General features: G+C 37.8%; 1 protein-coding gene across 4 annotated transcripts in view; it reads left to right on the forward strand.

Annotated features, from left to right (window-relative positions):
* Positions 1 to 13,869, forward strand: part of LOC133870681 (helicase and polymerase-containing protein TEBICHI) — a 39,273-nt gene that overhangs the window by 14,974 nt on the left and 10,430 nt on the right. For 3 of the 4 annotated variants that reach the window (XR_009900761.1, XM_062307858.1, XM_062307857.1), the window contains exons 9-18: positions 3,302 to 3,463; positions 3,543 to 3,782; positions 6,519 to 6,731; positions 7,019 to 7,369; positions 7,522 to 7,674; positions 8,327 to 8,548; positions 8,863 to 9,081; positions 9,239 to 9,356; positions 11,997 to 13,177; positions 13,385 to 13,582. Coding sequence is in view for 2 of the 4 variants with exons in the window: in XM_062307858.1 (XP_062163842.1) it covers positions 3,302 to 3,463; positions 3,543 to 3,782; positions 6,519 to 6,731; positions 7,019 to 7,369; positions 7,522 to 7,674; positions 8,327 to 8,548; positions 8,863 to 9,081; positions 9,239 to 9,356; positions 11,997 to 13,177; positions 13,385 to 13,582 (3,057 nt within the window). In the remaining 2 variants the exon portion in view is untranslated. The remainder of the gene's footprint in view (positions 1 to 3,301; positions 3,464 to 3,542; positions 3,783 to 6,518; positions 6,732 to 7,018; positions 7,370 to 7,521; positions 7,675 to 8,326; positions 8,549 to 8,862; positions 9,082 to 9,238; positions 9,357 to 11,996; positions 13,178 to 13,384; positions 13,583 to 13,869) is intronic. The other variant, XR_009900762.1, reaches the window with a different exon arrangement.

A 13,869-nucleotide genomic window follows, 5' to 3' on the forward strand; every position in this document is an offset into this window, starting at 1 on the left:
GGTCTTCCCCAGGATTAAGTGACATGAGTCCATATCCGCTACATCACACAAAATAGAATCCGAGTAATGCTTATCGATTTAAAATGTGAAACGACATCTCTCGGTTACTAGTGTCTCGGTTCCTCGCTTGATCCATCCGATCTTGTATGGGGTTGGGTGCTTCTCAGTTTTCAAACCTAACTTTGAAACCATCTCTTTAGACACTACATTCTCCCCGCTACCACCATCAATAATCACATCACATACCCTCTGGTTAACTGTGTAGCAAGTACGTAAAATCTTGTGCCTTTGAGATTGATCCTCTTGACTCGAGGTCAAAAGTAAACGTTGAATTACTAAGGATCGGGAAAGTGGGATTCCCTCATCAGCATCAACCAACTCCTCTTCCTCATACTTGGGTGTATCATCATCTCCATTCTTGGATCACTCTTTTGACTCGGGTTTGATCAAGTTTACCATCTGCCTCTGGGGACATTGATGTGACCTATGTCCCGGTTGTTTGCATTTGAAACACTTGTCTAGACCAGGTCGTGCATACGGATTGTTGGCTGGTTGTCTCGGGATGTTTGAACTGCTGCTGGCTCCTTTTCCCATGGAAGTCACTAGTTGACTTGGTATGATCGTCGGGACTAGAGGTTGTTTTCCTTGACCTTGTGTTGGTCTTGTTGAATCGCTCAGGTTTCACTCCCAGGTTGGTGCTCTAGGCCTCTCCAGTTGCTTCTTCGCTCGAGTTGCCAAACTAACGACCTCGTTCAAAGCAAAGACAAAATGCATAGAAACCTTATTTTGTATTGCCACACGTAGTCCACCAATAAACCTTGCAACTTGTTGATCCTCTGTCTCCATGAGATCATTCTGGGCAGATAGGTGATAGAAATCATTGACATACGCTTGGATGGTTCGTCCTCCTTGTCGACACTCTTGGTGTTGTTGGAATAGCCATTGCTCAAAGTCTGGTGGTAAAAACTGTGCTTTGACTAGCCGCTTCATCTTCAACCATGAAGTTACAGGTCAATTCCCTTGTCGGGCCCGGGAAATCTGTAATTTCTCCCACTAAGCAGAAGCTCCTCCCTTGAACTTGTATGCCACTAATTTCACTTTGCGATCCTTGCAAATACTCATATAATTAAAGAACCTCTCTACCTCCATCACCCAATCTAACAAATCTTCAATTTGAAGATGCCCGTTGAATGATGGGAGATCGATCTTCATTTGGTATTCGTGGGATTCCTCCCTACCGTGATCCTGTCGTTTGGGTTGCTCTCCATAAGCATCCTGGTAGCCAGTGCCTTCATAGACATTCCCCATATGGCCAGCTCCACCGTGCTCATAACCTCTGAAGCCTTCGCCGCCACGACCGGTGCCCCTGCGTCCTTCACCTTGTCGATCTACTCCAACGTTCTGTCTGAACACTCCTTTAGCGAAGTCTTCACCGTCACTAAGATCTTGATAGACTGGTGGTCGGTTTATGGGTGCAGGTCGTTGGTGAGGAATAGGCCTCACTTGGATCCCATCGTCATCATGGGCATCATTGTCCCTATGATTCGATTAGGACCTATGTGCATGCGCTTCTTCATCTCCTGTTTCTGGCGCATTTCTTGTCGCATCTTCTGTTGCATCGTTTGCTGGATCTGCTGGAGCTCTGGAATTCGGCTCTCCATGGAGCCTCCCTGTCACGAACAGCGTCGTGAAGGGGATTGTCACTGTTGCGTTAATTGGTCATGATCAGGATAAAGCCTGTTATGATACCAACTGACGTAGCAGAAGACTAAGATAACTAATCAAAGAGAAGCGTTTTTGATTTTGCAAGAAGAAGTGTCTTTGTCTTCTATCCAAAAAGATAAAATCAAGCCCACGGGCTAAAAGAAAGATAAAACTCCGCAGAGTATTTGAGAGAGAATTCTCTGATTTGATAATAATTCAATGGATTGAGTCTTACATAATAAGTAAGCCTATTTATAGAAGAGAAATACTTGTCGAGAAAGTAAACCTAATCCTAGTTGTAATAGTAAACCTAATCCTAGTAGCAATAGTAAACCTAATCCTAAAAAAGGAAAAGATTATTAAAAAAATAAATAAAAACTATTTATTTGTTTATTTTAGTGGGGACTGCATGTCCTGCATCAGCAAAGTTTGTTTTACATATGAATGACTATGGTTATTATATGAAATGTTCACGCAGTCACACACTAGCACCAACTTACTTGCTTATTGAGTTGTGGACTTATCATTCCACATGTAAATATTATTTATAGTATAAAGAAAAATGGTGGCAAACAGCCCGATAGAGACGACAATGATTTGGAGTTCAAGTTAATTAAATTTTAAGTTTTGACCGGTGTTGGTGTTTTCTGGCGAGTTCGGTTAGTTTGAGTTTGTAGTGTTTTAGCCGGATATTGTTTGTCGGCGAGATTTCGATCGATTTCGGTGGTTTCCTGCGACTACTCGGCTAGTTTGGTGGTTTCTTGTGAGTTATGACCGATTTAGTTGAGTTTTGGTCTATTTCAAGGGTTTTTCAGTGAGTTCAAATGGTCTTTTGGCAAGTTTTGTTGCGTTTTCTCCCTGTTTGGTGATATTTCGGTTGGTTGAGTGTTGTTGTGGCCAGTTCAATTTATTTTTTGGCCTGTTTGGTGATATTTCGGCTTTTAGTTTGTTTTTCAACCGGATCGATGGTTTTTCAGCTTTTATTTTATTTTATTTATTTTTTTTCCAACCAATTTGGTGGTATTTCAGCTTGAAGACTAACTTGTAGTTGTATTTACAAAGTCTTTGTATTAGTAATAGTTCCTTTGTTCCAAGATGGAGCTTATATGATGTACATGCTCCAACTTAAGGGGGGAGTGTTAGAAAAAGGGACAAGTGTCCTATTCTAGAAAGTGGTGAGGTGTCCCTATGAGTTGTCTTATGGTGAGGTGTCCTTAGGATGAGGTGTTCATATTCTAGAATATTGTATTTGTTCCTATATATATATACAACGAATGGCGAGGGCTAGATATAGATCTTGAGCCTCTCTTTTGTGAAATATACTAATCTTGATAATTTCCAGCTTGCATCTATAGTTCATTTACTTTGTTACCTATCCCCCCACCCCCAAAAAAAAAATTTCATTTACTTTTGTCAAAATATTTTCTTCCTTCTATTTATATCAATGTTCTTGGTAGTTAAAGGTGATTAAATTATTGTGGCATCTACTTTTTACATCTTTCCTTGGGGAAGGATACTAAACATTGCCACATATTTGCTGTTGCATTCTTGTGTGGTTGTTGAACCTAAGATCTATTTTTCCTAACTCTGCATGCAGGCGGCATTATACCAGACAGATTTTCGACCAGTTCCATTAGAAGAATATATTAAAGTTGGTAACACTATTTATAACAAAAAAATGGACATTGTGAGAACAATCTCAAAGCAATATGATCTTGGTGGTAAAGATCCAGATCATATTGTCGAACTATGTAATGAGGTAGGGTCCTCTTATGATACAAGTTTTTGGGTATTGTCCTTGAGTTTGAACAATTATAAGCCAAGAGAATGTATTTCAGGTTGTTCAAGAGGGTCATTCAGTATTGATATTTTGCTCTAGTCGAAAAGGGTGTGAATCAACTGCAAAGCATATTTCGAAGTTCCTCAGAAGATTTTCTGTTAATGTTCATAATGATGAAAGTGAGTTCGTTGATATTACTTCAGCTATTGACGCCTTGCGAAGGTGTCCTGCTGGACTGGATCCTATATTAGAAGAAACTGTGCCTTCTGGTGTTGCCTATCACCATGCTGGGCTCACGGTATTTATTTGTTTCTTTGTTTATCTATTTTGTTCGGGCTATTTATTTCATTTCTCACGGTATGTTATTGCTTGCTTTCTTTGTCTTTTGATTGACTTAGAGTAATTTCTATTAGTAGAAACAGGAATTGAGAAAATACTAGAATAATTCTTATTGCTCTCTTGTTCCATACGGCTACACATTGGTTAAATAGAAAAACCTAGAACCTAATAGGGAAAGTATTACAACATAATCAAATAAACATAAATAAGTAATAATCACGATGGATCAAATATCCAGCAAATCTTGAACACTCTCCCTCAAGATGGGGCATAAATGTCTCGCATGCCCAGCTTTGCACAAGACTGTATGAAGAATACCACAAGATACTTCCTTTGTCAAGATATCTGCAATTGGCTAATGATATTTGTACACACTTTGTACACACACTCTTATTTGGTGTGAGACCCATGCATGTGGGACCCATCCCATATGCATAGGCCTCACACCTAATGTGAGTGTGTACAAAGTGTGTAAAAAAAGTGTACAAATAACACATCTCTTTGCAATTTGTTCTCCCGTCTTCACATATGGAGTACAGATAATACCCTTCTCTGAGTTTTTCTTTGATAAAGTGTCGATCAATTTCAACATGCTTGGTTTGGTCATGTTGGACTATATTATGTGCAATACTGATTGCCGCTTTATTGTCACAATACAATCACATTGAGTCCTTTGAGTCAAACCCAAGCTCTTTCAAGAGTATTTTCAACCATAATGTTTCACACACTCCCTGAGCCATAGCTCTAAATTTTGCCTCTGCATTAGATCTGGCAATCATAAACCGTTTCTTGCTCCGCCATGTAACCAAATTACCTCCCACAAATGTGCAATACCCTGACGTGGACCGTCGATCCATAATCGAGCCAGCCCAATATGCATCTGTATAGGCTTTTATTTTCAAATGGCTATGTTGAGAAAACAGTAGCCCCTTACTAGGTAAGGATTTTAAGTAGCGAAGAATGCGGTAAACTGCTTCCATATATGGCTCTTACGGATAATGCATAAATTGACTTACCACACTAACAACATATGTAATGTCTGGATGGGTATACGATAAATAAATCAACCGTCCAACCAATCGCTGATATCTGCCCTTATCCATCAATGGGCTCTCACTATCTTCTCCCAATTTAACATTTATCTCTACTGGATTGTTAGTGGCTTTACATTTGAGCATTCCTGTTTCCTTTAGAAGATCAAGTATGTATTTTCGTTGGCAGATAAATATACCATCCTTGACCTTGCTACCTCAATGTCGAGAAAGTACTTCAAACTCGCCAAGTCCTTTATTTCAAACTCGTTAGCAAGGCAATGTTTTAAGTTTTGTATATCCCCATCATCATTCATTGTTAAGACAATATCATCAACATACACAATTAAAGCTGTCACCTTTCCTTGAGTGGAATGCTTAGTGAAGAGTGTATGATTAGCCTGACTTTGCTTATAATCAAATCTTTGCATAGCCCGGGAAAACCGCTCAAACCACGCTCTTGGAGATTGTTTTAGCCATACAAAGCCTTCTTTAGTTTGCACACTTTTCTCAGTAAGGATGAATCTTCCAATCCAGGGGGAATTTCCATGTATACTTCTTCTAGGTCTCCATGAAGAAATGCATTTTTTACATCAAATTGATGTAGAGGCCAATCCAAGTTTGCAACTATAGAAAGTAGAACCCTAATTGAGTTCATCTTTGCTACTGGAGCAAATATTTCCTCATAATCAATCCCATACGTCTAAGTAAAGCCTTTTGTAACAAGTCTGGTCTTGTATCGTTCCATAGAATCGTCAGCCTTATGCTTGATAGTGAACACCCATTTGCATCCACCAACCTTCTTTCCATTAGGTAATTTAACAAGATCCTAAGTCTTGTTTTTGTGAAGAGCTTTCATCTTTTCTTGCATTGCTGTCATCCACTTGGGGTCACTAAGTGCATCTTGTACATTTCTAGGGACAGGCATAGAAGACAATTTGGACACAAAGGAATGATATGGTGAAGAAAGATGTTGATAAGAAACAAAATAAGAAATGAGATGTTGTGTACATGACCTAACTCCTTTGCGTTGTGCAACAGGTAGACTTGTGACAACAGGTATTATAGAATTGATATAAGAAGTATAAGTAGTATTACCTAAGTTAGGATTAGATGTTTGGCATGTAGCATCAGGAATGATCTTATTTTTCTGGCATCTGGAGTAATCTCTCAACTCTTCCACAGGCGGCACAGATAGCTTATTAGTAGGTTCAGTATGAGGCTTATTAGTAAGCTGTTGTTGCGCCTGCTCTAGCATAGGAATATGGACAGGTAACAGAATCATTTAATCATACTTTAATACTCCCCCTCATGTGTGAGCTCAAACTCTTTTTTAATAGGTGAAGCCCAATATGTGTAATATTTAATTGAAATGAGAGGTAAAATGAGATAGACAAGGTTCAAACTCAGGATCTTTGCTCTGATACCAAGTAGAAAAATGAATTAAGAAAATACTAGAACCATACGGCTACAAATTGGTTAAATAGAAAAACCTAGAACCTAATATGGAATGTATTACATCGTAATCAAATAAACATAAATAAGCAATAATCACGGTGGATCAAATATTCCGCAAATCTTTAACACTATTGTTGACTTATTGACTGTTGATACTTGTGAGACTTCCTTCTATAAGTTTGGCTGTTCATTTATTTTTTCTGTAGGTTGAGGAAAGAGAGATTGTTGAAACCTGCTATCGCAGGGGCCTTTTACGTGTCTTAACTGCTACATCTACCTTAGCTGCTGGGGTTAACCTGCCAGCTAGGAGGGTTATTTTTCGACAACCCAGGATTGGTCGTGATTTTATTGATGGAACGAGGTACAAACAGATGGCTGGTCGGGCTGGTCGGACTGGAATAGATACACAGGGGGAAAGTGTATGTTTAATTATTTAGTTCCCTTTTTTTTTTTTCTTTGTATAATTTTAGTCAGGGTACCTCTTATATTTATGTATTCTGGGATGATTGCTGATTGATCATGTTATTTTTAGTTTTTTAATGTCAAACTAATTCTTTTTTATTATCTTTATTTCTTATTATATGTAACATCTCTCTCTCTCTCTCTAATTTATTAAATTTTTTGTTTGGTGTATTTCATTGAGGACATAAGTCATTGTTATTATATTAATAAGTTGATTTTTTTCCGAATAATTTTACCCAACCAGGTATTAATTTGCAAACTGGAAGAGATCAAAAGAATTATGGGCCTTCTTAATGAAAGCTGCCCACCTTTGCATTCTTGTCTATCTGAAGATATTAATGGAATGACTCATGCTATTTTAGAAGTTGTGGCTGGCGGAATTGTCCAAACTGCTGGTGATATTCATCGATATGTTAGGTGTACTCTTCTGAATTCCACCAAACCATTTCAAGATGTGGTGAAATCAGCCCAGGAATCTCTTCGATGGTTGTGCCACAGAAAATTTCTTGAGTGGAATGAAGATACTAAGTTATACAGTACCACACCATTCGGACGTGCAGCTTTTGGCAGTTCTCTCAGCCCAGAAGAATCACTTGTAAGAAATTGTACCTTCTATTTTTATTATAATATATTCAATTTCCTAACCTATTGTTTTACTGTGCAAGAAGTAAGCAATCTTGGTTTGAGGAGTTGTTGAAAAACAATTTGTTGTTGAGATTGACTATAAACTTTTGTTTGGTTTCCCAGATTGTTCTGGATGATCTTTCAAGGGCAAGAGAAGGATTTGTGCTTGCATCTGATTTGCATTTAGTTTACCTAGTAACACCAATTAATGTTGATGTTGAGCCAGATTGGGAACTGTACTATGAAAGGTTCATGGAATTATCTGCACTTGACCAGGTAATTCTGCTTCTTATTATAGTGGCTTCTGTGATTCCAAATGAGCATTATCAATCACTCTTTCTTGGTTTATATTTGGATCTTCTGCTTATTAAATACTGCCTTCTGCGATTCTGAATGAGTACTTGATTATGAACCAACCTTTTGTGGTTAATATTTCGGAATATTATTAGAGATTGTTTGGAGTTCCATTGGTTGCTTTGTGAGAGAAGGCATGCTTCCCAGCATCTCTTGGGGCAAGGCTCGAGTTCTACTATGAATTTGTTTTATGCTTCATTTTTAGCATTATAGAATGCTGACCTCATGGGCCAATTGGCGTCATGAATGCCATTAGGAGTTTGAAACTCTGACCTTTTTAAATGGATTTCTCTTGGCACATTAACAAATTGTCGATATTTTTAGGAGCAATTATAGATTTACCAAATGGTAGAAATAAATATGAAGTATGGTTTCTTTCTTCTTTAATACAGGTTCATTCATCAATGTTGAATTGAGCTAATAACTTATACAAAATTTTAATGTGATTTATTCCCCACTTATAGTTTTCATCTTTACACTCAAAATTATAATTAATAATCATGTGTATGCAGTTCTCTGTAGATCTTAATATTTTGAATCACTTTCTTTCCTTTCCCTAATGCATAAAATGCAGTCAGTTGGCAACCGAGTTGGAGTAGTAGAACCGTTTCTGATGCGCATGGCACATGGAGCACCTATGCGCGCTAAAAACCAATCAAGAAACAGCGTGAAGGGGTTGCATGGCAAATGTGAAAACCGACTTGGGATCAGAAACAGTACTATGCTGTCAGATGATCAAACACTTCGAGTGTGTAAACGTTTCAATGTTGCCCTCATCTTATCAAGACTAGTGCAGGTGTCTTTCTAATATATTTCTTAATTTTCCTCAATCTGTGTACATAACCAACCACAATATTATGTATTGTGTGCTTTTTTATGGATTGCATATCCTCAATGTGACTGTGACTTGGGGTAACTTGCAATCCTATCTTCTGGTCTATCTTCCCTGCTTTTATATGGATTGCGTATCTATTGGTTCAGCCACCTATATATGACTCTAATTCCTCTTTATATGGATGGCTTCATACATGATTTGTTTGTTTGTTTGTTTTGTTTTGTTTTTTTTTTGGTTCCCTGCCTTGCTTACATTTTCTCAAATTCGGGATGAAGGAAATTCCTGTGGCTGAGGTTTGTGAAGCTTTTAAAGTGGCTAGAGGAATGGTTCAAGCCTTGCAAGAGAATGCTGGAAGGTTTGCATCTATGGTTTCTGTGTTCTGTGAAAGGCTTGGATGGAATGATCTTGAAGGCTTAGTTGCCAAATTCCAAAATCGCGTTTCATTTGGAGTGAGAGCAGAAATTGTAGAGCTTACTACTATTCCATATGTTAAGGTACTTCTATTAGTGAAATGCCTTTCAGTTGATGTCTGGAGGAGAACCTCACCAGCGGCCTCTGTACTAATCTGGGATGGGTTGTTTCTTTTATTTGGCCTTTGGAGCTCTCTGTAAAATAGTGAGGGATTGACTGTTTCTATCATTTGACTTCTAGGGTTCTCGAGCAAGAGCACTCTACAAAGCTGGCTTGCGTACACCTCTTGCAATTGCAGAAGCTTCCGTTCCTGAAATTGTCAAAGCTCTTTTTGAATCTTCTTCATGGGCCGGACAAGGTGATACTTATTTTTGGTATATGACTTCTTTTGTTAAAATTTATACTTACAATTGATGCATGAGAATATCTTTGTTCTCCCATGAATTTCAAACCAAGAATGTTCTAGACAATAAACTATATTTGATTTGGGGGTATTAATGCTTGACATAGCTGTCATAGAGTCTGGTTATTGGAAAATTTCATTGGGAAGTTTCATTTATCACATAATTTGCTAATAAAAAACTCTAAAAAAACGTTACTTTCATGATTATTGTCAGCCTTTTCCACATGTAGAAAGCAATTATAATCTTGGTACTCTATCATGACAACCTTCTTCGATGCTGTTGCACTTTTAAGTCTTTCTTTGATGGAAAATAATCTTGCCAATTGAGTAATGCTATTTGGATGATTTTGTATGTCATGTTGCTTGGATGCCTTGGTTGTGCAGGAGGCGTCCCGCTTGTACTTATTCGTGATGGTGGAGCTCTATTGCCTCTATACTCATGCTTTATATAAAAGCTTAGTTTTGATTATATAACTAATATGTAACAGAAAATAAGAATTCGAAAATCTAGAGGACATGAATAATGAAAATATTGGGTATGTTTGTTTCTTGATAAGTAATTCAATCTTATTAGAAAGCGCAAAAGGGTAAAATAAGGGTATGTTTGTTAATTGTTTTGAAAAGTGTTTTTTGTGTTTTGATTTGAAAAAGTTTTTGATGTGATATAAAGTAGAGAAGTGTATTTGGTAGGGCATGAAAAATGTTTGACTCAAAGAAACGCACCTAGAGGGGGGGGGGGGGGGGGGGGGGTGAATAGGTGTTGTTCAACAAACGTTGTCAATTAAAATTAAAAGAAACACAATCCAAACAAAATCAACCACACAAGAAAATAAATGTAGTAAATAAAGACAGTATGCAAGGATTTTTGTTGACGAAGAAAAAGCCTTTCAAAGAACTCTTCAAAAGAAAAACACTCTGGGGGTAGTCAGCCACCAACAAATTCCCCTATAGAAGAAAAGTCTTACAACCTGTTTAAGTACTCACAAAACCTTCGTAGACTCAAAGATAGGCATGTAATCCCAACAGTGACGCACTTGATCTCCTCTCCAAAGTGGCTCCAAAACTTTGGCCTTCTTGTATAGTGACCTTCCACAAACGAACTTGTTCAATCTTCGGAACTCTAGCTTTGATGAACTTACCAGTCAAACCCCAACTGTTAGAAGAGGATTTAGAATTTCATTGTGGCTTGGGAACAAGGAGAGAAGCAAGAATGAAATTTTAGGCTCAAGCAGAAAATATGCTCTCTCTAGAGTTTCAAGATTACCTCTCCTTACCTCAAAAGTCGTGTAATACCAGTAAATATAGGTAGATCAACATATGGTCATTAAATAGGGAATCTGAATTTAAAAAGAATTAAATTGTCGTAAACTTGCTTGAGCGGCTGTCATGAGAGGGTCAAGCAAAGTTTCTTTTTCTGTATGGTGTAACCTTTGAACTTGCATACTCGAGCGATTCTTCATAAAGTGCAAGTTTGAACCCCAATTTTGAATCGGACTAGATTCTAACTCAATTACTATTCAATTACATCCCAATTGACCCATGTTTGGACACTAGGATTTGCCAATTCGATACAAAATCTAACAGGGTCCACATTTGAGAAAATATGTTATGTGGGTCCACTTAAGAAAATTGTTTGATAAACTTTTTGGAAAGGGTCGTGTTTTCAAAGAAACAAATATTAAACACGCTTATTTTGAGAAAACACAAACATGCTTTTGACTTTTACTTATAATTTTTTATTTTTTTTTATTATTTTTTAAATAAGAGTGGCCGGGCGGCTACCCTTAGCGGAGGACACCACCCTTATCCGGTTGGGGTGGTCAGGTGGCCACCCTTGTTTGACAATGGTGGCCGCGTAGCCACCCTCTGCTCCAATGGGGGTGGCCTTGCTTCTCTCTCTCTCTCTCTCAATTTAGAAATAATAAGTTAGTCCCTACTCCTGAAAAATTGAGCACTTGTTTTATCAAAATATTCCTATATAAAGGCGTGAAAAGTTTTCTAAAAAGTGTGTTGTGTTTTGTTTTTTGAAAAAGTGTTTTGTATTTTGAAAAGTGAATTGTTTGTTAAATGTTTTTAGATTTTTGGTTTTGAAAAGAAAAAAGACCTTTTGTGACTGTTACCAAACATAGCAGTAAATGTTCCAAGTGGTTTTGGCTCCACAACTGTTTGTACGATAGTTGTTTTTGTTACCAGTATAATTAAATATTTTCCTAGTAGATACCTTTTGTAATGCATGGATTATTAGTGGTAGTAGATTTTATGCTTTATAATATTAAAGTATTGGTTAAATGATTAAATTTATCACTTCCTATAAGCTTAAGCATAGGTCTTGAGTTCAAACCCTTACTCCACAATTCACTTCCCATTTCAATTAAAATATTGCACGTGTTGGACCTCAGCTATTAAAGAGGAGCTTGGCCCACATGTGAGGGGGAATGTTAAAGTATTGATTAAATGATTAAAATTTACCTCTTCTTTTCAGTTTAAGTTTTTGGGATAAGTAGTGAGTTAACGTACAAGACTGCATGCTGTTATCCTTTATTACTGGTTTTTCATATCTTTTAATATTGACAATCGGGCTATATGACTGTTTAGAAGGTTCAGCACAAAGACACATACAACTTGGAGTGGCCAAGAAGATAAAAAGTGGTGCACGCAAAATTGTTCTTGATAAAGCTGAAGAAGCAAGGATTGTTGCCTTCTCAGCTTTTAAATCACTCGGATTAGATGTTCCACACTTTTCTCAACCCGTACTGCCAACTGCCATTGGTGATCACGTCAGGCAAGGAGCTGGAACTATATCTTCTGGAGATGGCACTAGTAGTATCTTTGTTGATGTAGAGCACACGAAGCCTGTTTCTGCTAAGCCCTCCACTGAAGAAATTGAGAGTTTTGATAAAGTTGCTTCAGAAATTGAAGGAGAGAAGTTTATGAGAACACCAGATATCGTTTTAGTGGCTTCAGCAGAAGTAAACTCAATAACTGCAAGTTCTGTGGTACCAGTTGAAGGGTCTGTAACCAGTAGTGCTGAGCTGAATGCTACTGTTGCTACTGCCAAAAGGGCAGATATGACTTACACTGTTCAGTTACAAGGTCCTGATGACGGAATTGGGATTTGTGATGGGTATCTTCATCGTGAAGTGAAGGAACCACACAACAGGCAAAATTTGTGTGTTGACAATAAGGAAACTGCTTGTGCGAAAGGCCCTATCAATGCAATTAATACACCTGGGGGATTTGATTCCTTCTTGGACCTCTGGGAGACTGCACGGGAATTCTATTTTGATGTCCATTACAACAAACGACTGGAAATAAACGCTGTTGCCCCCTTTGAAATACACGGCATGGCCATTTGTTGGGAAAGTTCTCCTGTCTACTATGTCAATCTTCCCAAGGATCTACTGTGGTCTGACAAAAGAAGAGATGATTACTTGTCCTTGGGCACATCTGGTGATAAGGGTACTTTTTCACCTCATGAGCATTGGCTGGAGATAGTTGGAGAAAGATGGAATAGGATTGGTAAAATGCTGGGGAAAAGAAATGTTAGAAAATTTACTTGGAATCTAAAAGTTCAGGTTCAGGTTCTTAAAAGTCCTGCAGTTTCAGTTAAGAAATTTGGTTTAGATCTTGCTGGGAAAAATTTAGGTATTGAACTCATAGACAACTCATACTCCTTGTTGTCTCCTGTTCATGTAAAAGATGGAATTGACATGTGCATTGTGGCATGGATTCTTTGGCCTGATGAGGAGAGAAGCTCTAACCCAAACCTGGAGAAGGTAATTAGGAGAATCATATTGACCAGTTTGGGGGTAATATCTAGCATGTGTGTTTTTGAAACAGATGGAGTTTTTAATTTTCACAATGCTGAAAATTATGGCAAAATGACTTCTAAAGTTTTTGAAATCTTGTCATTTAGTTAATAGTACTATGGTGTTCATCATTTCTCAAACTGCCTTATGATTCTGTACTAATGCTTAAAATAGGAAGTTAAGAAACGGTTATCCAGTGAGGCTGCAGCAACTGCAAATCAGAGTGGCAGGTGGAAGAATCAGATGCGAAGAGCTGCACATAATGGGTGCTGCCGTCGGGTTGCACAAACACGAGCCTTATGTTCTGTCCTCTGGAAGTTGCTTATTTCCGAAGAGCTTATTGAAGCCCTTATGAATATAGAAATCCCATTGGTAAGTTATCTTATGCTATCTGCTATAAAATTCTAGAGTTCTATGATCTGGGGCATTCAGACTTTCTGATGGGTCCATCTTATGTACTTACATGGAAATGGAGTGGATAACAAGACAATTTTTTGGAGCAAGTCAATAGCACCATTCCTATTTTTTTTTTTCCTTGATGAATCTCTTGAGCATGACTTCTCTTCTTCCCCTTTTTCAATTTTTTATTTTTTGGCCTTTTAGAAATCACTCAAGTATGCCTTCTCTTGTGGTGGTGTTCTTCTTCTTTCCCTTTAATA

Source organism: Alnus glutinosa, chromosome 6, assembly GCF_958979055.1.
Source record: "Alnus glutinosa chromosome 6, dhAlnGlut1.1, whole genome shotgun sequence".
Taxonomy (NCBI): domain Eukaryota; kingdom Viridiplantae; phylum Streptophyta; class Magnoliopsida; order Fagales; family Betulaceae; genus Alnus; species Alnus glutinosa.